Source organism: Ostrinia furnacalis, unplaced genomic scaffold (assembly GCF_004193835.3).
Source record: "Ostrinia furnacalis isolate ACB-3 unplaced genomic scaffold, ASM419383v2 OfSCF1734, whole genome shotgun sequence".
In the NCBI taxonomy this organism is placed as follows: domain Eukaryota; kingdom Metazoa; phylum Arthropoda; class Insecta; order Lepidoptera; family Crambidae; genus Ostrinia; species Ostrinia furnacalis.
The window spans coordinates 327,214-350,928 of record NW_021131973.1 but is presented as its reverse complement, the minus strand read 5'-3'; the positions used below and the strand labels follow the sequence as shown (position 1 = coordinate 350,928).

General features: G+C 35.3%; 1 protein-coding gene across 1 annotated transcript in view; it reads right to left on the bottom strand.

The window, feature by feature from the left end:
- NGR-A9 (neuropeptide receptor A9) overlaps positions 1-23,715 on the bottom strand; it is a 74,342-nt gene that overhangs the window by 3,843 nt on the left and 46,784 nt on the right. The window contains exons 8-11 of the mRNA XM_028305578.1: positions 16,921-17,049; positions 8,532-8,603; positions 6,483-6,655; positions 3,531-3,634 (exon numbers count right to left, since the gene is read on the bottom strand). Of these exons, the coding sequence (XP_028161379.1) occupies positions 3,531-3,634; positions 6,483-6,655; positions 8,532-8,603; positions 16,921-17,049 (478 nt within the window). The remainder of the gene's footprint in view (positions 1-3,530; positions 3,635-6,482; positions 6,656-8,531; positions 8,604-16,920; positions 17,050-23,715) is intronic.

The following is a 23,715-nucleotide window of genomic DNA, read 5'->3' as shown; positions in this document are numbered from 1 at the left end:
TGAAAAGAAAGAGAACTGCATTCAAAGATTTTAGATTTTTTTTCGAAAATTCACTGCCATACCATACAATTTTCTCTAGGTACATAATTAAAATAATTTAAGATTTCATGGTTTTTCTTTCATTTGATTTATCAAGTTTGTTAGAGAGATTTCATCCTTATACTTAACCCTTATGATCGATGCAATAAAAATACAGGGTGTAATTTTTATCAGATTTTAGTTGGTTCGATTTCCGGGTGTGGCAAGCAAATTTTTGGAAATCTTTGAATGCAGTTCTATTATTTTTTTTCAAAAATAAAAGAATGTTTTCATTGAGAAAAAATTCTATCTACAATATTAAGAGTACTTTCCCTCTAGGTGGCATTACAAAATTCCACCCTGTATGCCTAGTTTGCACCACTAGGATCGATAGGCTAATACGCTAAAACAATGCCGAGGCTAAATGTGGACACACCGTTATTTGGCTATAGCTAGATATTCAAACCTCACCCTTCATCATTATCATCATCTCAGCCATAGGACGTCCACCTCTGAACATAGGCCTCCCCCAATGCTTTCCATGTTGCCCAGTAGGTAGCGTCCAGCGACTTCCTGCTACCTTTACGATGTCGTCGGTCCACCTTGTGGGTGGACGTCACATGCTGCGTAACCTCACCCTTACTCAAGTGAATCTCAGACATTTCAGTAAATTTTATTCATCATAATTTTCAAATTTATAATTATTTTCAGTTCAATCGTTTTTGTCTGTCCATACTATAGGAACACAACCCTGTATGATGAGCTAGCAACGATATTGAACGTTCTATAATGACTAGTTCGAGTAAATCTCAGTCAATCAAACATTCATCAGTATCAGGTCATTTAGACTCCACTGCAGGCGCACAGCCCTCTCTAATTTACCAGAGGCAAACGATTTGGCCTAAATTATCTACGCCAGACGTATTGGGAAGGCCTGATGTGCAATCAATCATAATTTTATTGCCAAAGTTGCTTAGAATTTAATGTCAGTTTTGAGAAAGACACGGGGATTGACGACCGTATTCACAAACATTACTATAAGGTCTCACAGTGCGCGTGTGGATGCACAGGGTGACACATGAACCAATCAAACTTCACTTGCAAGTATCGTTTGTGAATACGGGGGTGAAACTCTCAAATAAAAAAGAATTGCGTCAAACCACGTCAAACTAATTATCATTAAAGTCTAATTAATAAAAACAAAACGTGTAAAAAATGTTTCTATTTATCTGTACTGATAAAAGTTAGACATATAGGTATCTATTGAAGCCTTTTGTCACACAGTTTAATTTTAATTAGTTTGCATGTAGGTAGACTACAGGTTCTATCTTATCAAATTAAATGACGTCAATTGATGTCTGACGTTATAAAAGGTGAGATAAGTTTTGTCTGGGAATCCCTAATCATTCGTACCTACCTACGAGTATAGGTAATCTAGTACCTATTTGTATAAAATTAAGACTATCTCCTAAACTAAGCAAAATCGTAGAACATACATGGGGGTGACATAGACACATCTTGATTAGGAATTCAAATGTTAGCTTTGAACGTCAACTCAATGGCCACCCTGTACTAAAGCTTATTATTCGTCTTGTTCTAGTTCTGTTATCATCAATGGTAGGTATCTAAAGTTACTTTCTTAATGCACATTTTTTTATTTGATGCTCTACTACTAACTAGGTAGGTACTATTAAATATACCAGTAAGTCGGTAGCGAAACTATAAGATATCGCTGCCACGTGGCACATTTTGTAAAGACATGGAAGATCCCTATTCAAGGAGATTTTATTCCAGGGAATGTCAATTGACGCGTGTTGGCTTCATAAGATAAACATCGTTGAAAGGAAAACATTTTAGTCGACACAAACGATTCGCTAAGTGCCTCGTGTACAGCTGGGGAGTGAAAACGTAGGAATTTTTCCTATAAAATAGAATACCTGTGTTTACGCTGAAACACGTAGCGACGGCGAAGTGACAATACCTAACTAACATTTCTTAAGAAATCTATTTTCTTAATACTAATAATAGGCTTAAAATTTAATTTCGCGTGGACTTTTTCCATTCGAAATTTTTCTCCTAACTGATATTTCTTATTAGATAAACCTTTGTGGAAATAGCTGTTATTTGGGCAAGTAATATTTACGTATTTTTTTATATGTCCTGAAAACCCAAAAGATAAATGCAGTTAGGAGGTATTGTCAATTCACCGTCGATATGGGAGGCTAACGATATTTAAAACAATAGGTCAGTTCATTAATCACCTTTTGTTTTAAATTCTAGTAAAATTAATGTAGTAAAAGTGTTATATATTTTTTTCTTGCCTTGGTTTTCTTTAATAAGACATTGTTCTCTCTGCAGCATAAATGTAAGCGTCAGTTTCTTGTATAAAAGAAAGTTTTTAACATTGAGTACAATGGTTCTACAAATGGAACCTCGTGAACACAATGGCCACTGAAATCGTCTCATTGGATATTTATGACTTCAGTTTTTCCTTTTAAAATAGTTTAAAGTACCCTGAAGTATGAAATTGTATACAGCAGGTAGTTAAATAAATGAAAAGAGAATGAAGTTTACATTTAAAAAAGTACAGACACATTTTTATCGAAAATAAATGTATGCTTAATAAACATGTTGTATTCATTCCAATATTAAAATATTATTTTATACGAGTAAAATATCACTAAGGCCCAGAACAGACGGTGAAACGCAACTGCAACGAAACTGAGTTGCATCTAAGTTTCTGCCATAGCGTCCGTTGAGAGACCACACATGACGCGACCAGTTTGAAACTTTCAGTTTCAGTTTCATTCATCAGAATCATCAGAAAGTTGTAGTTTCGTTGCAGTTGCGTTTCACCGTCTGTTCTGGGCCTTAGTCTATCAGTTTAATACAATATGTAATGAAGGCCCAATCCAATTTAAAAGTTAATTAACTAGCACGAGCGAGTGGATCAAAAATATCCTGTAAAAAGTCTATTTGAGTACCTAATCAAAATCACGTCTCTCTAATAGAACAGGGTTTTTAAATGCTGTATCGTTAAAATCAGTTTGTACTGCTCGAAAATGTGTAATTGAATACATATAAAAATAAATTTATTGGCTTTACCTTGCAGTGGGACAGGTGGATATCAGTTTGTGTATTTGTTATGCATGCACGCACACAAACGTTTTTCAACTTCTGTCTATTTAATTCCTTCTCTTCTTTTTGTTTTGATAATGTTAGTCAGATACTAGATTAAATTTTTTGCTTTTTTCTACGTCCCATAACTACCTCATTAAAATAAAGATGAAGTTTTGCATAACTTCCTAGTGAAGACCTGGTATGCTGTAGCATATTTTATATATCTTAATAGGCATAGAAGCTTGTCTCTACGAAATAATTTTATCATAAAAATAAAGTCAGTCATGACAATTTTTGTTCTTCTTTTGAACCAAAAAGCTGTAGATACAAAAGCCTCCCAAGGATTTAATTTTATAATTATTATAAGGAAAGTAATAAGTCTTCAGACATACCTGTGCGTCCAGTGTGGCTGCCCCTTACTATACAGGCTGTAACGTCCTGGCTTGAAGGTGGTGGAGTGGCTTGCTTACACTCGGACTTCTCAGAAAAACATCCCCTGAAATACTAAATACCATTAAAGTTGTTCGTTTGTAGTTGCAATGCAGTGTAATAATACTGAGAGCATTGGAAAATAGTTTCGAAAAAAAAAGTCGTGAACATTCTAATCATTTAGGGCTATATTTCACCGGGACACCATGGCGGCGCAACCATCCGCCGCTACCAACAAAATGTATAGAGCTTTGCGCAACCAAACGGACACCAGGTGAGTAACTCTCTATAGAGCTGTATACATTTTGTTGGTAGCCGGCGACTGGTTGCGCCGCCATGGTGTCCCGGTGAAATATAGCCCTTGCCCTAGCCCTAATGTGGAACATTTTAGTTGTGTTATGTAACTACAACGTGAAATGGGAAAGAATAATCAAATCTAAACGAAATGTAATATTTGGATACACTTTCATTCGAATTTTGCGTGTGAAGCGTTTACGTGTGAAAAAAATAAAACCATAACTACTTTGTGGTATTATTATCGTCCCCGAAAAGGCGCCTAAACGACAGTAAGCTAAATTACGCGATAAGATAAGACGTATCATACATTTTGCCACCCCTGCGGTAACTGATTATTTCCTTTTCCTTCTGCTATCCGTATTCCGTGCCTAACCATCTTTTAGTTTGTTTTCCCCATAAATTGTAAATTATTACGTAAAGATAAAATTAATTGTATAAAAAAGCTTAATAATTATGAACTTTATTAATTTATAACTGTAAAGAACATTGAACTTTTAGGCTACTTTTAAAACGATTTATCAATTTAACGAGCCTCAACTTCAGAAAGCGAGGTTGCTTTTATTGAAAATAAGAAGTTTATTTGGAAAAGAAACATTCAAATAACGATGTTGTATTGAGCATTGATTTTCAAATAGATAAAAAAAACAGGAATACGGAAAAATCGGAAAAAAGGGACACATTTAAAATACATTTGAAAGGAAAAAGTATCAAATGCGTAGGTCTGCGAACAAAATATGAATAGGTATATTCTTAGAATAAAAATACGATTTTATACTCTAATGAGACGAAGATAAAGGTTCGAAATATGCACGGAAATCGGTATGTGGAATTCGAATAAAAAATAATGAAAGTCGCAGGTGTTCCAAGAATATAATAACGGATTTCGCACTGGTAAGCGGAATAGCCGCAAATTTTCAAAGTCGGTTACGAAAATAATAAGATAAGCATTTTCACGCAAAACCCAGTTTCGCAAATTCGTTTTATTTAAATTAAAGTTTGCTGAGTAAATATTTGCCAAAACTTGAGCATTTAGTGAATGTAAGAGGTCACAATAACGAATAATTAATCGAGTATCTATTTCCATAATTATTTTATTATCCCATTAATAGTTCAAAAACTTCACTTCAATTGCTTAATCAATTTCCGGGAGTGACGTGCTGACAGACCTCTTCCTTCTCAGAACCATTATCCATAACATGCTTCGAGATACCACCATTAAGTAGTTCACATACCGATTATCCACTATTCGTTACCAATGTCGAGTATTTTGCCAGATCATCGGTAATTCGCAAGCAAAGGGTGGGATTTCCTACGTCATTACTCCCAAACACAAAGCCGTAATTAAGGCTTAAACCACAAGTGAATAAGCATCTATAGAATAAGGTTGATTCAAAGATCGCATCTTCCACACCCTTCGGGTTAGATTGTTATCAAGAGCGAACCCATTCATATGAGGAAATGGAGTTAACGCAAACATTAATTTGGGGTTTACGTCTTGGGAGGAAGAACGTGTTGCTTACTTTACAGTAAAAGGAAATTATACTTTGTTTACTTTGAATTACCCTGTATAATATAAAACTGAATGTCATTAACCTATAAAGATGTGTAGGGTAAGTTTGACTAGGCGTTTCATTTCAAAATTATGCCACGATTTCGACTTGAAAAGTATGACTACGATATGCGATTCAAATACATGGGAAATGTAATAACTGCCTTAAAATGCAATAAGCTAGATCTACAACCATCCCACGAATACGTGGCTTGACTTGTAATGCGAAAAGTATGCATACCCACTGAATGCAGTTTTGCCATTACACTCTCATATCGGATACGATATCGCAAATCTAATGGAATATTTACTGGAAATACATTTTTATTAATATCTGAACTGAACACTCTTGGGCCCCAATCATTTATACCAGAATTTCAAAATATTAAAAACAAGTGAAAATACCAAGAACGAACCCTTTAAGAAAAAGATTTAATACTGTTATGTAGATATTTATAAGCACCCTCGTATCCGTGGGAGGACAAGAGCTGATAAGTTAAGAATTTAATTTGAATATTATTACATTGAAGCCCCCAACGCTTTCTTGGTGACGTATTGTCATGATTACAGTCTGACCTTTATAGGACGTAAATATAACAATAAATTACTTTTCAATTGTAGACGCATCATAATTATTCATAAATGCCTGTTTATGAAAGGGCTAGTTTAAATTGTTACAATATTATAATGTCCTCATAGTTCACAAGAAGCTGGCAGGCAAATATTGGTTAAATTAGTTTGAATTGGCTCATTTATTACATATCGTAGATAAAAAAGTTTATTTTACTTGGTATAAGTTATTCGAGCTGAACTTGACAGTTTTAATAATAAATACATTACTACTTTGCTCAGAAAATGTCAAAAAAAAGTTTAAATCCCATGCGTGTAATAAGCTGTTATCAACTGCAATTCATGCACCTTCTGATGCCTTCGCAATTATGGCACAATCATATGCCAATGACAGGTCGCGCGACCAATGACAGTCCGCGCGACCTGTCATTTGCCTATGATCGCGCCGGCGATGGCGATCTGCACGCGTTGGTGTGGTTGAAGCAAATAACAAAAATACCTGAACAGTTTGCAGGTCTTGAAGAGCGTGATGAAGGCCTGCCTGAACTTGCGGTTCATGAAGCAGTATGTGATCGGGTTGCAGCAGGACGAGCAGTAGGCCAGCAGTTGTAACAGAACCACACCCTTGGAGCCGATGTACTGGTACAATTCCTCAGGGTAGAATAAGTAGATCTGCAAGAGATTTTGGGTTTTATTTTGGAAATAATAAGTATACGAGTATAACGCCCGTATTCACAAACATTACTATGAGGTCTCACAGTGCGCGTTGATGTACAGGGTGACATACAAACCAATCACAGAGCTCTATTCGACGTTTGTAAATACGGGCGTAAGACTCGAGTGCTCACTATTATGTTTCCAGAATGAGCGTTTATTGACATGGCTTGAATCCAGCTGGGACGATAGAATTTTGTCGCTTAATGAAAATCATATCGATTTTAGACGACCAATGTGCGTAAGAAAGTTGGTTTAGGATCTAAAATCGATATAATTATGTTGACTTGTACATATGACTGCACATTTGGTTAACACTGTGAGACATTGAGATTGTAATAGGCTCTATCTTAAATTACGATTTAGTTACTTGTCTGAGGTGCTATTAATTGTACTTAAATGTAAGACAGAACCATTTGTTAGCGAATCTCTACAGTTTAAATTTATCAGCTTTACAGTGTTAACGAGGCTATTTACTATTGCAAGTCTGCTATTTATTTGTAGTCAGGATTTACACTGTAACTGCCAATAAAATCCTTATAGATTGGGTTTTATTGGAGAGAGAAAATTAAACTGTCATTAGACCCGAGCCGGACCCGTTTAACGTATCCGATTGAGACTCAATTCGAGTAGGTATGTCACGTATTAAACGTACAGTCGAGAATATAAATATCGGACTTTACTCACATTTGCTACATAACAACATTATTTCTGCAAGTAAATTTTTAGCAAAGCTAACAAATTTTTTATCTTGATAAATCGTTGCCGTATTTAACTTTTTACTTAAACCCCACAAGTAAATAAATAAACACTCACAACCTTATTAATCACATCAATATTAAAATATTTCAAATTATAGACATTTCTCCAGAGAGTAAACAGGATGACAAAAGGCAAACAGCGAATAAAAAGTACAGAAAATTACAATTTACAAATAAGATAAATATTGTTATCATTACTTTCAGCTCCATTCGAATTGCTCTGAATAGGCTTAAATTACCTACTGAAACGACGCCGTCACAAAATTGATATTTTGTCGCGATGTTAGGCAAATATCGTTAAGTTTATGGGCTGAAATGAAATGGAATTGATATTTCAGGTTGTCGTTTGTTTATTATAAAGCATTCAATTTTGAGAATCTTATCACTTAGCAATACGAGTACATGAAACTGGTGTATTTTCAGTCACTTTAATAGATTGTGTTAAATGTTCGGTATTGCTGCATGTTTTCAGTTTTGATATTAAAAGCTTACTAATTTACAAGTTTTTCCGTTATTTGAATTTTGTTTGTTGATAATTTTATGAAATTAAAAATCTTTAAAAACTCCTCCAGTACAAGTTCATCCACGCCTTAGAATGTTGCCTTTCAAAAACAAAGTATTTTCTAGGTAAGTAAAAAGTAATAAGGTTATGTTTTCTACATACATATTTGGCTGAAAAAATGTTTTTTGATCCTCACTTAAATTATACAGTTCCTTGATTTTTTACCCGCGATTAAGGCAAGAAAAGGTCCAAATATGTTTTCACCCAAAACTTTATGAAGCGATGAAATCACGTTCCAAGGGGCATCGTAAACAAATCGGGGACCCCGGGGTCGATTATACGAAAAATAATCCGGTTGAGGTCGCTAAGGTCGCAAGTAAAGTTCGCCAAACTTTTTGGATGAGGAGAGATAGTGCGGGATTGGATGCGCAAATAATTTGGTTTCCCTCAAGACTGCTGTCACCTATTTCGATTTGTGTTTAGATCCATTTTCACTGGGGCACAAGTTTTCATTTTGCAGGTCGATGATTTGAAATCAAAAATATTCCCTTTGATAAAAAGATTCCCTTACTGTGTTTATCACGTGCAGTGGAGTCCAACAAATGAAGAATTCGAGTATTATGACGAACAGCATTCGTATTACCTGTAACAAAAAAAAATCATTTTAGAATTTACCGCGTCTAGAACACCAAAACATCAATACTTTACAATGCTAAATTTTCTTCAATAAGGGCTACCTTATTTGCTTTCACCAGTTTTTCAGAAGGACAATGCCACGCTTAATTTTCATACAACACATAATTATAAAACTCAGGATATAAACTCAAAATTGATTAGGGGAAATTTTCCATGGTGGTAAGTTGACTCACTGGCGAGTGCCGACCGTACTTCAATGTTGAGTGTCCGATAAAGACAGTTCCTGGAATAAGCTAGCTCAGCAATTTTTTTATGTTTTCGACTGTAAAAATTACGATAAGCTTAATTATACAGAATGACCAATATAAAGGCCAATTTCTGGTAAAGCACAAGAAAATATTTATTGAAATTGAAAGTTTCGACCCAGTTTCGATCTTTACAAATGCAATATTAAATTGAACAGGTAGGATAAGCTATCAAATTACCATCAACGAAAGCTTTCGCACAGTATTTAATTGATCCAACTTTAATTGCTTTATGTTAATTAGTTTAAACATTGAGGACATTAATTGGTTAACGTCCACACAATACCAGGAAATAATTACTACCTACCAACGAATTTCGGTAACGAAACGGACCCTCACATGATGGATTCTTTACCACGTCCTTCAGGTGGAATACAGCACTGTATCTCTGTATTCTTATCGACATAATAATAATGTTAAAAGCAAATTATATAAACGGAAACAAACGACACCAAAAAACTTTTCTTCAAAAAAAAAAAAAAAAATCAAAAATCAAATAATTTATTGTGCATAAATTTGGGTACATTACATTTGCAGTAGTTATTGCAATAATAAAGTTAGATCGCCAAATCCTACCATTACAGGTGTATACACATTTCTCTTAAAATAAAATTAAAAAACTATTCCTTATGCTCCATAAAATCTTTCAAACTATAGAAACAATGTTTCAATAACCATAATTTAGTGAGCCTCTTAAACGAACTTAAACTTAATTCATCATCTTTAAAGCGATCAGGTAATTTATTATAGATATCTATACACATAATATAGGCATTTCGTGACACTGCAGACAGTTTTACACATGGTTTATGTAATTTGTACAAATATTGGGATCGTATTCTCCTATTAGTAGCTTCCTGTTTTTTTACAAAAAGAGACTTATGTTTAGTTACAAATAGACAAATTTCATATACATATAAACTTGGAATAGGAAGAATATTATGTTTTTGAAAGTATGGCCGACAGGAATCGGTTTTTTTAATGCCAAATATAGCTCTTATACATCGCTTTTGTATCAAGAATATGCTGTGGATATCCATCTATAATATAAGATATTCTTCTATAATTACTTCTTTTATTCAAATGTTTTATTGAGCGACAACGCAAATAATCTTTTTTGTTTTTCTTGACAGACCAGCGTAGATATTAATATCATATTATTACCTTCAATATCTGAGCTCCTTTAATAATCCGACCTATCAATGTGCAAGATCATAGTCATCTTCTGACAGCTGAAATTTCATCAAAGTCTTGGGAGCCTTATAATATCAAAGCTACGAGCTTTTGTGAGAGAATAATTGCCCGAGGTATTGTTTACGAGTCAATGCGACAATCAAAGATCCAAAGACTTACTGTCTCAAATAGATTTGCGCATTTTACATCAGTAATAATGAATTTTAAAAGTTCAAGGACCTAGTTGCCTAACTTCTTCTTCTTCTTCTTTTCAGCCAAATGACGTCCACTGCTGGACAAAGGCCTCCCCCAAGGTTTTCCCCAATGAACGGTCCTGCGCTGCTCGCATCCAAGCTCTTCCCGCGACCTTTACCAAAATAATTTATCCGTCAGAAAAACAAAATCTCTTAAATGCTTTCAGATACCGTTATTATTATTGTACATACTGTTATATCTTTTTTATGCCAGGAAACTATAGGTATAGACAAGGGTAAGCTAATCGTTTCAAGTACAATCCAGTTCCGGACACTATTTGCGCATCTCTAATATCTTCTCTTCTTGTCGTGACGACAACAAACCTACACAGCGTCAACCCAAACTCCGCCACAAGAGTGGCGTTGTCAGTAGCCTTCATTAAATCTTCCTGCGTGCAGTTGTTTGGGCACGCAGGGCACGACATCATGTGCTTCGTCGATTGGGGAACAAAACTACACTTGCACTCCAAGTTTGATCTCTAGTATGATGCTTAATAATTTGTCAACCTGGATGCGGCCAGGTCAAAGGGTATACAGCCCGCATAATGTGTAATTACTTTGACCTGACCGCAGACCGCATTCAGTGGCAAATCCTTTAATCAGGAACCGATAACTGGTCGTAAAATCTATTTATTACCAACCGGGCGATTATACGACCTTTGCTTATTAATTTTACCGGCAATCATCTACGCTCTAATACTCCCGTAATTTTTAAGGGCCAGGTTTTCACGGGGTAATTGGTTGTTCTGTGTGTTACGATATACGGTATACAGCTCATAAAGTATGCCGCTAAGGCCGTAATACCCCGCTTAATGTAATATTGTACAGGCCGTTTAGGAAAATTCTCAGAAAGTCGTAAACAGAGGTATATTTCACACCTCTATACCCTGTGTAGCGATGTAGCATGTGCTCATGATAAAGAGTTGAATAAAATTTATGATCCAACTTTGATATAAATCGAAAGCTTTTAAGAAATGTTTTTATTTTTGTTGCCTCTGGTAATAACACAGATGTGTCAGTCCAAAACTATGCCACAAGAGTGGCGTTGTCAGTAGCTTTCAATAAGTATTCCTGCGTGCAGTTGTTTGGGCACGTAGGGCACGACATCATGTGCTTCTTCGATTGAGGAACAAAATCACATTTGAATTTCAAGTCGAGTCGATAGCACATCATGATAAACCTGATAAATATATCTTTCTTTCTTTCTTTCTACACCCTGTGGCATTTTAACTCTTTGTAACATAAAACATACACAGGAAATCCCCATTTCTGTTGCTAAAGCTCTTTTTAGGGTTCCGTACCTCAAAAGGAAAAAACGGAACCCTTATAGGATCACTTTGTTGTCCGTCCGTCCTTCTGTCAAGACCCTTTATCTCAAGAACGCGTGAACGTATCAAGCTGAAATTCACATGAAATACTCAGGTCTATTGTTCCTTTAAGCTGTGAAAATATCAAACTTCTAAGCCAAGCCAATCAAAAGATACAGCCGATTATGTCGATATTTTCAACAAATTTTCGACACTCGCAAAGGAATTAAAACCTACAGGATACTTCCCGTAAACTCAGAATCTTGAAATTTGGCATAAAGCATTGTCATATAATGCAAATATAGGAAAAATTGCGAAAATTACATTTTTTTAGTTATATAATATAATAAAAATATTTTAATAAAATGAAACTTACTACCTTATTTCTCACGAACGAATAAAGGTATCAAATTGAAATTTATACCAAATACCTAGATCTATTTTGTCCCTTTAAGAAGTAAAAAAATCAAACTTCTAAGTTAACGCGATCAAAAGATACAGCAGTTTATACTGACACCTTAGACGAATTTCCGTCACACGCTAGGGAATCAAAACCTACAAGGTACTTCCTGTGAACTCAGAATCTTGAAATTCGGCACGAAGCAACGTTATATAGTACAGATAAAGGAAAAATTGCGAAAATGATAAATTTGAAGTTATATAAAATTTAAAATATTATTTTTGCTTACATGACATAAAATATTTTTTTAATAATTATAAACTTACTACCTACCCTTTTTCACATGAACGCGTAGAGATATTAAAGTTGAAATTCATATCAAACACTTCTTAAATCTAATTGCCTCTAAACTGTGAGAAATTCTAAATCAACGCAAAAATTCAAAACGCTGAGGTAGGTACCTACCTATAATGCAAATATAGGAAAAATAAATAAATAAAAAATAATCATACCGCATATTTTGAAATTCGCCACTACTCGCAACGGAATCAAGTAAGTAATTTGATTTAATACGTCATAAATTGTAAACCGCTACGTTTGTACGGCGGAACCCTCGGTGTGCGAGCCCGACTCGCACTTGGCCGGTTTTTTCAAAGAATAAAACTGTGACTCGATCAAATTGAAAATGTCTTAGTTACATCGTTGTTAGTAAGGCGCTCCCTCTACTTCATGCGCGTGTAGTTTGTTAGGTTTAACTACTTTCAGTGGGAAATAAGACGAGTGTATGACAATACTGTATGTTTATAAAACTTATAAGAAAAAAGAAATGCCACAGTATTGAAATGGATATAATAAAAAAAAACATTAATAAAATCGATTGAAAATACAAAAATAAATCAGTTTTTCCTCGAAATCGACAATAAAATAAACTTGCTAGTAACCACCGTTTATATTTTGTAATAAATAATTTAAAACTTTGCTTTGGATTAATAAGTACATATTTGTATCCAAGCAAAGTACCTACCTAAGCTTATAGGAGTCTTTATTTAGTTACATAATAGGCCAGTCAATGTCGACATCAAAACATCGTAAACACGCTTTTTTACAGTATTTATGATGTTGTTAGGTCCCTTTATAGTTTTTACCTTTATTTGCAACAATGCGCCAAAATGTAACTTTGGCGCTTTCTTCACTGTTTTGGGGAAACTACCACAAGAGAGCGTTTTGTCGATATCGTTGCTTCATATTTTACTAAATTTAATATAGTTTGCCACCGTTTGAAGTTCATTCCAATGCTCTTAGTAAATTTTTTTGCAGATACAGCAAGTCAAAGGAAATAATTTATAATACTGAATAACTCAGGCGCTTATTTCAGTTATTTTAAATATAAAAAATGTTTCCAGGTGTCTTTGTTTAATAGTTTTCTAAAGTCAATTAAATTTTCTACAATTTGAGCTTAATCTAGCATTCTAGAACATAAACATCTCAGCACGGTCATTTGCATAAATCATGAGAGAGAAGTTGAAGAAAATATAATCACTTTTCATTTGATTTCAATAATATGGTATTTCTAGGTTTCATAGAAACATAAGTTTGCTCAAGAATGAAAACAGTAATAATGATAAAAACAGTGTACTGAATAATGTTGGTAATATATTTAAATTTAAATTTAAGAAACATAAAATACTATCATTCACTCGTCTCCTTTCTCACTGAAATTAGTTGAAACTAATAGAGTACAGCTGTCTGGAGTAGAGAACGCCTCACTGACAACTATGTAACTAAGACATTTTGAATTTGATTGAGTTAAAAAAAACCTGAATAGATAATGAGTTGCTCGTTATGTGTGCTTTACATAATAAAATTTTCTGTCTATTATTTATATTTTCGAGACTGTTAATTGAAAATATGGACTTGAGATTTTATTTTGATAAATATTTTCGTAATTGTAATTCAGCTGAGGTTATTACACATATTACAGCATTATATACCACTTAATTACATTTAATTTGATACCCCACACATGCAAATAAGGTTGTTAGAACTAGAATAAAGGCAATTTTTAAAATGTTACCCTAAGAGAATGGACTATTTCATTTTGTTATCACCATTCCCGATAGTTTTGTGGAAAAAAAGAACTTTTCTTTGCAAAAACTTAGTTTGATTTTATAAGTTAACGTTTAATTTTGCAGGATTCGAAAAATACAGATGTGGATAGTGCTAGCCTAAAAAGCAGTTATATGAAAAGGTTTAGTAATTAACTGCCTTTAAGTTATGCATAACTGTATTAAAAGTTGTTAAAAATTTTTGGAAGAGAAGTTAAGCGATATCTACTTGCCTAGAAGGCGGCTATGTGTAATTAGCCGCTTTTTTGCTATGGATATGTTAATAACTTCCTATCTTTTCTGGCAGTTATTAATAAATCCATAACTTAAAAGCAGTTATGATTCTTTAGCCGCCATTTAGTTCTGCACACTTGAAGCAAGCCTTAAAATTTTACAAGGTTAGAAAGGAAAATGTACATTTATTGAATTAATTATTAATATTTTACAAAATCAACTTACTTCATGTGAAAGTTGAAAAAAATACCTTTTTTTTTATATATGACAACATGACAAAATGTTTATAGATACTGAGCAGCATCGGTTTGAAAATTTTGCCGCTTTTTTCTGCTCTAGCTCAAAATTCGATTTTGTCATTTAGCGGCCTTTTAGCTTATAGACGGCAGAAATCATTACAAATGAAGAAAGGAATTTACGGTGTGGTACCCTCAATGTACAATTAGATTTCGAGCGATACCACTTTTGGGCATTCTCCTTTTAAGTAGTTACTTTCCCCATTGTAATGTTATGAATTTCATTTTGTAATAAAAATACCATAGTTATGACTCGATTGTCGTAATGAACGAACTTTGTAAACCTTGCAGGTTTGTACGGAACCCTCGGTGCGCGAGTCCGACTCGCACTTGGCCGGTTTTTTACGTTTTACTTTAATGTGTAAATACTGAAACGTTGGAATTTGAATATTCAGATTCAAATACATAGTTCTTTTGTTGCCAGACCGACCAGAATACCCATTGTTTTTTGTGAAAACCCGACAAAACGGATAACAAGAAAGAGGGTGTCCATTACGATTCACAAGAAATAAACGATATTGAGTTACTATGACCCTTTACTGAAGAGTGTGTTACTACGACGTTTTATTCTGCAAAATATCTATTTCATTTAGAGTAACAAAACTGTTTATCTTTTCTTTCAAAATATTCATAATAACAAGTGTTTTTAAGGGACAGTTTATAACAATAACAAAAAAAGGAACTTTGATCATTGACCTAGGTGTCCTGTAAGTAAGTCAGCCTGTGGATAACCAGATAATTATTTATGTAATTACCTAGTAATTTTGTCCCGTAAACGAACCTTTTTATATCCATTGATATTTTTCTCCATGGACAACATAACCTAAGTGAGCATACTTTTGAGGGTCTTACACGTTTTATGAAATGCAATACAAAATGTTATGTATTCAATATGGAAAATTATCTCTCTCTTAAAAAAGTCTGCATCCAGCAAGTCTGATCAAAGTCAGTGTAACAGGATTGTCTATTGCTTTACAAAGCTTTGCATAGAGCTTATTAAGCCCGGGTGGATAAAGGCACATAGCTCACTCATAGCTGATAGCCCGCGATTGGTCCCCAAAAAATATTTACTCAGAAAATGTGAATATTTCCGGGATGAAAGTCACAACTGTATGCCTACCATGAGTTTACGTTAGGTGAGCTCGCTAGCGAATACGTCAAAAAATTCTATGAAGATTTTATTTCTTGAAAGTAGCCAAGCCACTAGGGGCGCTGCACAATATGTCATACATTTAAATGTCATTTTTTTACGCAGTCGCTAGCGAGCACACCTAACGTAAACTCATGGTAGGCACACTGATGTTTATTTTGGGAACAGTGTAGTCTTTGATTTGCGGAAACATGTACGCGGAAGGATGGAATTATTTAACGTTAGAGCAATAATATTCCTAGTTTATATTATTATTGTTACGGAGAATTGTGTATCGGTAAATAAAATTAGTATCATCGTTCTCGGAAAGACAAGAGTAACTTACCTCTATTTTATTAGTTTTGCCATTGTCATGCCTGATTGTTGTTAAAACGATTTTCTTACCTATGTTATTTACCAATTTTGTCAAAATAAAGCAAACATAAAAGTTCACAATATTCCATATCAAGTAATAAGAGTCAGCGACTTGTTGTGCATTTGTATTAGTTACAATAAATTCTACAGAATCACCTCATTGAACTGCTTTTGTGTATCGGCAGTTAAATGTCCAGTTCCTATGTGGTTAACACCCGTATTCACACGATGCTTGCAAGGGAAGCAGCAAATCAAATGCACAGCGTTGAATAGACCCTGTGCGTTCACGCGCACTATGAGACCTTTCCAATTAGTAAACCTTTGGCCTAATCAAGACTTTCAATCAAGTGAGATGAACCAAGAGTAACACAAAATTAAAGTATAAAAAGTTATTTCGAAAGTATAAAAAGCGAATTTTGAAAATTTTTCTTTTAAAGTTTCAGCCGAATGATGTCCACTGCTGGACAAAGGCGGGAGGCAAGGAATTTTTTTAAGATTTAGTAATTACACAAATTACTAATAGTCTCGTAAGCCCCTCGTACTAAGCTAATAAATATGCTTGTGTCACAAGTGAGCTTACCACAATAGTCGAGCGGCGGCAGGGACCGAACCCGCTTTCCCCGGATCACGAGTCGCCGACTCGACGGTCCAGTCCGATCCCTTCACCGTTCGGCTATCGTGGCTTTAAATCAAATCTATTTCCACAAAGACTGAAACGAACGAACGAACTTTTGAAGTATACTCACTTTTCTCTTGGCCTCGATGCTCTTGTCGATGTGTGTAGACCGAATGGCGTGGCGGAACTCCAGATCCACAGAGTGCATGCAGTACGACTGGGTGCTCTTCGTCTCCACGTCAGATTTGTCGTCCATTTCCTGGTGACAAACACACATGGTCAATAACAAGTCGTCTATAGCCCGACCAGGAACATAAAAACCCTGGCATAGAGGCGCCTCAATTGCATTTGATAGTGCAACACTGAGTACAGTCGTACCTGTGTTAAATTAATAGGCTAAATTTATGTACCAGGATTCAGGATTACGGGCTAATTTGATATTGTCATAAATTAACGAAAAAATATTATTAAAGGTAGCCTGGTTTAAATAAATTAAATGAAACCATCTATCGAGATAGCAGGATTTATTTTATTATTCATCAATAATCAAATTCAGAACTTGAATATTCAACTGCAATGTCTGCTCATGAACGCTTCAAACTCGGTACTTCTTTCCCAATTCCATAAAATTCAAAACTTAGAAAGTGACAAAAAACTTTAAAATAGGTAGTTGAAACAAACTACAGCTAATTTTCATAGTGGACTGTACTATACGATAAACATGTCAGTCAATTTGACAACCTTTGTCGGAAACATTATTCAATGAAAATATTGTCCGAACCCTTAGTATTTCTCTTCGACAAATACATTAACACATTGTGAACCACTTTTCTTTCACGACTATAAAAATATTTTAGCAATCTAATTCACAAAATCAATTGCACACATTTAAAATAAAGTTTGTTTACACTTTGACAGCAATAGACTGACATGCAAGGTGACATGTCAATGAAGTTTTCAGTTACTGTTGCCATTAAAAGAAATTAGTACCATTAGTTTTCCGCAACATGGCGAGGGTTTTTATGTTCCTGGTCAGGCTATACATGTTCTCATCATCATCATCATCATCATTTCAGCCTTAGGACGACCACTGCTGAACATAGGCCTCCCCCATCGATTTCCACAATGGCCGGTTGGTGGCGGCCTGCATCCAGCGCCTTCCCACTACATAAATAAGAATTCTACACTCGAAATCAAATAAATCGCACCTCCTGCGACAAGCACTTTCAAACGAATGCATCCCTATTTCCCACCAATATTGGCACCATTTAAAAGCCTAGTTCTAAACTTCTTTTCTTTAAGGGAAAGGTTTTTACCTCAAAAATGTGTCTTTAGAAGGATCCAGAGTCACTTCTTAAAAAATAGGCAGTTACGCTTGAGCCAACTTTTATGGCTATAAAACTGTTAAAGAGGACACGTGAGAATGATCATTATTTGGTTTTATAACCATTTTTATTGGTCTTTCAAATAACACCAATATTGTTGGGACACGATGATTGTGTCAAAAGAAAATCTTTAAAGTTCGCGTTGCGGAAGGTGCGATTTATTTGATGTTGAGTGTATTATGCAAAAAAGAGAAATATTTCAACATTAGGGCTCTTCAACCAGTCTATCTACATAATTTGTGAAAGACTTTGATGGCATAATAAATAATAATGATTACTTCAAATTTCACCTTAATTTCATTAGAGTTGTGTGTTATTTATAGAGAGATTTATAGAGTACTAGCTTTCCGCCCGCGGCTTCGCCCGCGTGGAATTTTGTCTGTCACAGAAAAATTTTATCGCGCGCGTCCCTGTTTCAAAAACCGGGATAAAAACTATCCTATGTTCTTTCCCGGGACTCAAAATATCTCTATGCCAAATTTCATCAAAATCGGTTGCGAGGTTTAAGCGGGAAAGCGTAACAGACAGACAGACAGACAGACAGAGTTACTTTCGCATTTATAATATTAAGTTGGGATAAATGAACTTATTTAACCTAAAACAAACATACTTGTTGAGGAATTATAATTTAACTTCATCCCACGCGGACGTATTGAAGTAGCATGAGGGAATCCGCATCCGTTTTCGCACAGATGGCAGCCTGTTCAACTTAGCCAGACTTAAGGCGCGCACTAAAGTCTCGTATGCACTGATCACTGAGATCATGTATGCTGATGATTTGTGCTTTCTAGCAGAATCCTCAGAAGGCCTGCAACAGCTGATGTCCGTCTTTCACCAGGCATGCTGCAAGTTCGGCCTGAAGATAAGTGTCAAGAAGACAGAAGTGATGTCTTTGGACACAAATGACCACGAGTCTCTAAGCATTATGCTTGGTGAGGATGTACTGAAACAGGTGGATAAGTTCCGATATCTGGGGAGTACTATAACATCCAAATGTGACCTTGATGCCGAGATCAGCAGCAGGATCAGTGCTGCAGCTGCAGCATTTGGGAAGCTGCGTTCCAAGGTTTTCTGCTCGCATGACCTAAAGCTGGCTACAAAAATTTCAATATACATGGCGGTTGTGCTGCCAAACCTACTGTACTCCTCCGAGGCGTGGTGCGTGTATCGCCACCATATACGCACACTGGATCGTTTCCACCTCAAATGCCTTCGTACCATCATGAAGATCAGATGGTCTGATCGAGTGCGCAATACCGAGGTGCTACGACGAGCCCATGTGGGTGGCATTGAGGCCTATATAATGCGTCGCCTCCGCATCCGTTTTCGCACAGATGGCAGCCTGTTCAACTTAGCCAGACTTAAGGCGCGCACTAAAGTCTCGTATGCACTGATCACTGAGATCATGTATGCTGATGATTTGTGCTTTCTAGCAGAATCCTCAGAAGGCCTGCAACAGCTGATGTCCGTCTTTCACCAGGCATGCTGCAAGTTCGGCCTGAAGATAAGTGTCAAGAAGACAGAAGTGATGTCTTTGGACACAAATGACCACGAGTCTCTAAGCATTATGCTTGGTGAGGATGTACTGAAACAGGTGGATAAGTTCCGATATCTGGGGAGTACTATAACATCCAAATGTGACCTTGATGCCGAGATCAGCAGCAGGATCAGTGCTGCAGCTGCAGCATTTGGGAAGCTGCGTTCCAAGGTTTTCTGCTCGCATGACCTAAAGCTGGCCACAAAAATTTCAATATACATGGCGGTTGTGCTGCCAAACCTACTGTACTCCTCCGAGGCGTGGTGCGTGTATCGCCACACGCACACTGGATCGTTTCCACCTCAAATGCCTTCGTACCATCATGAAGATCAGATGGTCTGGTCGAGTGCGCAATACCGAGGTGCTACGACGAGCCCATGTGGGTGGCATTGAGGCCTATACAGGGTGGAAACGTTAAGTGATCTCACTCGATTATTTCTAAACTATACAAGATATTGAAAAACTGGTTACTGATCCTGAATGTGCTTCATGAGCTCTTTCAAACGGTACCAATAATAGGTTACAGAATAAACTGGATCTATCTGAAAATTCAATGTTTCCAGCTTCCATACTAAATGTATGCCAGACACACAATATTAGAAGTGTATTTTTGTTTATTGAATAATAAACTCGTAAATTGTATTCGTCTTTGAAAATATTCATAAAAAACATAGTTTTAGGCTTTACTNCCGAAATCGGTCGGATGGATCAATTAATCGCTCAAAAGCTTGCAGGTACGAGTTGAGTTTAGTCCAATATCACGTAGAAAATGATTTTGATTTTGAATTTTAATAGCACAAAAAGTTACTCGTATATCATTAGTATGTAGACAACATCAAACCACATCAAGTGGATTGCCGGAACGTTCAGCTAATTTTTAACTAACAAATAATTTGCGGCTGATGTTACATGGCTAAGTTTCAGGTAACGGGGAGCATCTAAACTAATTTGTATGTTTATTTTAGAATACACTAATAAATACTAGCAGAATTATTAGTTTTGTGTATCAACATGAATAAATGTGCATCTTTCAGTGCAACAGTGGCAGTAGGTGCCATTTTATTAATATTTATTGCACGTAAGAAAATGTACAAATTACGGACCTTATGAACAAATGCATTCTTTGCCAGTCAACCACAGGACAGGCAGATAAATTATCAAGAGTCATTACCATGTTAAAAAACGTAATGGATGGTTGAGCCGTCATCTGAACAGTAAAAAAAAACGTTAATAAACTAACTAACTTAAATAAGTTTCAAAATCAAGCATAGAGTCTGTTTTGTCTTATTCAAATTTAACTAATCAAAGGCCCACACGAGACAATTTTTGAGATTGAAACGGGCCTTTGACAACGAGAGCTATCCCATCACTGCCGACTAGGGATTGGTCGTGATCGGCCATTTTATCGCCTCCAAACTATAAAATGCGTAGTTCAATTAATTTATTCATGAACCATGCCCCATGGACGTCAAGAGGCAACCCTGGTACTAAATATAGAGTACCCTTTAATCAAATTTCGGTTCGTAACATTACAATATTAATAGGTTTCGATTCATTGCCTAGTGTGTAGTGCATAGCGAATCAATAAAAAAATATTAACTATGTAACAATTGTGATTAACGTGGATTCGATAAAGTTGCATGCAATAACTGTTTCATAATATTTAATTTAGAAGCGATTACAAAACCAAATTGTCTACACGCAGAATCAACTTCTTTTATCTTGTATCATAAGTAAGCTAACACACATTTATTACTCATCTAAATAGAGTTTACTCAGATTATGATATCATCATCATTGTCATCAGGTAATTTAGCCTTCACTGCATGAGTAACACCCTCTCTAAATCATACTTGTGATGTATTTTTGTCTGTCTGTCTGTATGTAACGTTATAGAAACAAAAACTACTCAACGGATTTTAACGAAACTTGGTACAATTATTCTTCATACTCCTGGATAGGTTATAGTCTACTTAGGAATTCCCACGGGAACGGGAATTAGCGGGAAAATCCTTTTGAATAAAAAATCTAAAACGCTTAAGTTAGACGCTTGAAATTTGGCATGCAGGTACCTTAGTAAACTTAAAGCTTAGTTACAACAGGATATTGCAAAATTCCCACGGGAACGGGAGTTAGCGGGAAAAAATATTTGTATGAAAAAATCTAAACCGCGTAAGATAGATGAAGGGGGTTAAACGGGATCCACGCGTACGAAGTCGCGGGCGGCCGCTAGTTATATTGATAAAACACATACCTCGCAGAAAAACGTAATAGGCATTTATCGCGAAAAAAAAGTATTATGAATATAGCTTTCTAGTTTTACGAAACCTGTTTCGGACATGTCAAGCATTACAGCTGAGCTGGATTTACCGAAGCGTCGGGGATTCGGAAGTCCGAAAAAGGATATCTTAATATAGAATGAGGAAAACTGTTGTAAAGAGCCAATGGAAACCGACGAGACGAGAAAATACGCCATATCAATATTGTAAATACCTAGTGCCGTACAGCTTACGCTGAGCCGGATGCCCTTGTCACCTTATTTTTAATTGTTAAGCTGTGTTAAAGTTGTATTTTTTTGTTATGGTGACAATAAAGGTTTATTTATTTATTTATTTATTTATTTAAAAAAAATGTCAGCATTTTCAGGGAAATTTTAAACATGAAAAACCTTTTTACTATACATTCACTCGATTAACATTACTCTATGTTCTATACATTCGTTTTAGATCGGTTATTGATACATACTTAGTGCTTTATTTATATTATATTTATATTATATTATTTATATTTTATATACCTACTTTAAATTATGTTACCTATTTTATTATTTTTCTAGAGTCACTACTAAGTACCACCATCTTTCTTAATAGTCCGGTAACCCTTACATTAGTTATTCGGTAAGTCTTTATTTACAATAAACAGATTTTTTTTAAACTAAGGCAAACTTAACTCTAAATAAAATAAAAATATACTTATTTTACTCAAAAATGAAAGTGTGTCCGTGAGGCAAAGAGGCGAGGATGCTGGCTGCATTTCCTCCTGTTACCTTAAAACGTTAGATTATAATCTAACCTAACCACCCACTGTTAGTTTATCCTCCTGAGACCCCCGGTGTCACTCGTGACACTTGAGTATATTTTTTTTTACAGCGCCATTTATTGGTATTTATGAAAATTAATAAAAGTGTGTGAAACGTTGGAATATGTCACATATCTAAAAAATTGCTATGCCTCGTACGAAAGGGTTTTTGATTTTGTAAACATTAATTGAAATTTTGAATTCGCGCGACCTCCGACATGACACATTCCAGGAAAAGAAAATATTATTTAAAATAAGTTTTTTGGTATTGTTTTGTGTTTTCTGTGTGCTACGGTAGTANTATTTCAACATATCTCTCAGATTGTGTGATAAAACTATTAAAATGTTTCTATTGTAATAAGTATTTTCGTCAATTAATTCGAGTGTCACTGGTGACACTTTGGGCACTCGTGACTTGAAATATGGTCCGTTTTAGGATTGTCTGATGGTAACGTAAAGTCAATGTTATGCAACTTTGATGAGACAGATGATGAAAAAATTGATGCTCCATCCTCAGATCAGACCCTGGAGATCATTCAAGACCAGAGTACTTGTCAATACCAATCAAATGATTCAAAACTCGACAGAGTTACATCGTTTAGTCACAGAGTTTCTATGGCTACCTTCCGTCTCCATCATCAGATCAGCTCCATGACCTCATTATATTGAAGTTTCATCTGAGTTACATGTCTATGCAAAATTTCAGCTCAATCGGTTGGCAGGAAGTAGCTCTAATTCAGCTTCCAAGATTTTACTCAAACACAAATCACACATTTATTGCAAGTAAAATTAAAGTTTGTAATAACAAGTTCAATAAAAGTAAATCTTATATGATTCTAAACAATTGCAGATCAATTTGAAACTAAAAACACCTATTTTACCAGACCTGAAGTAATTAAAATATTAATTAATTCAAGCCCGTTTT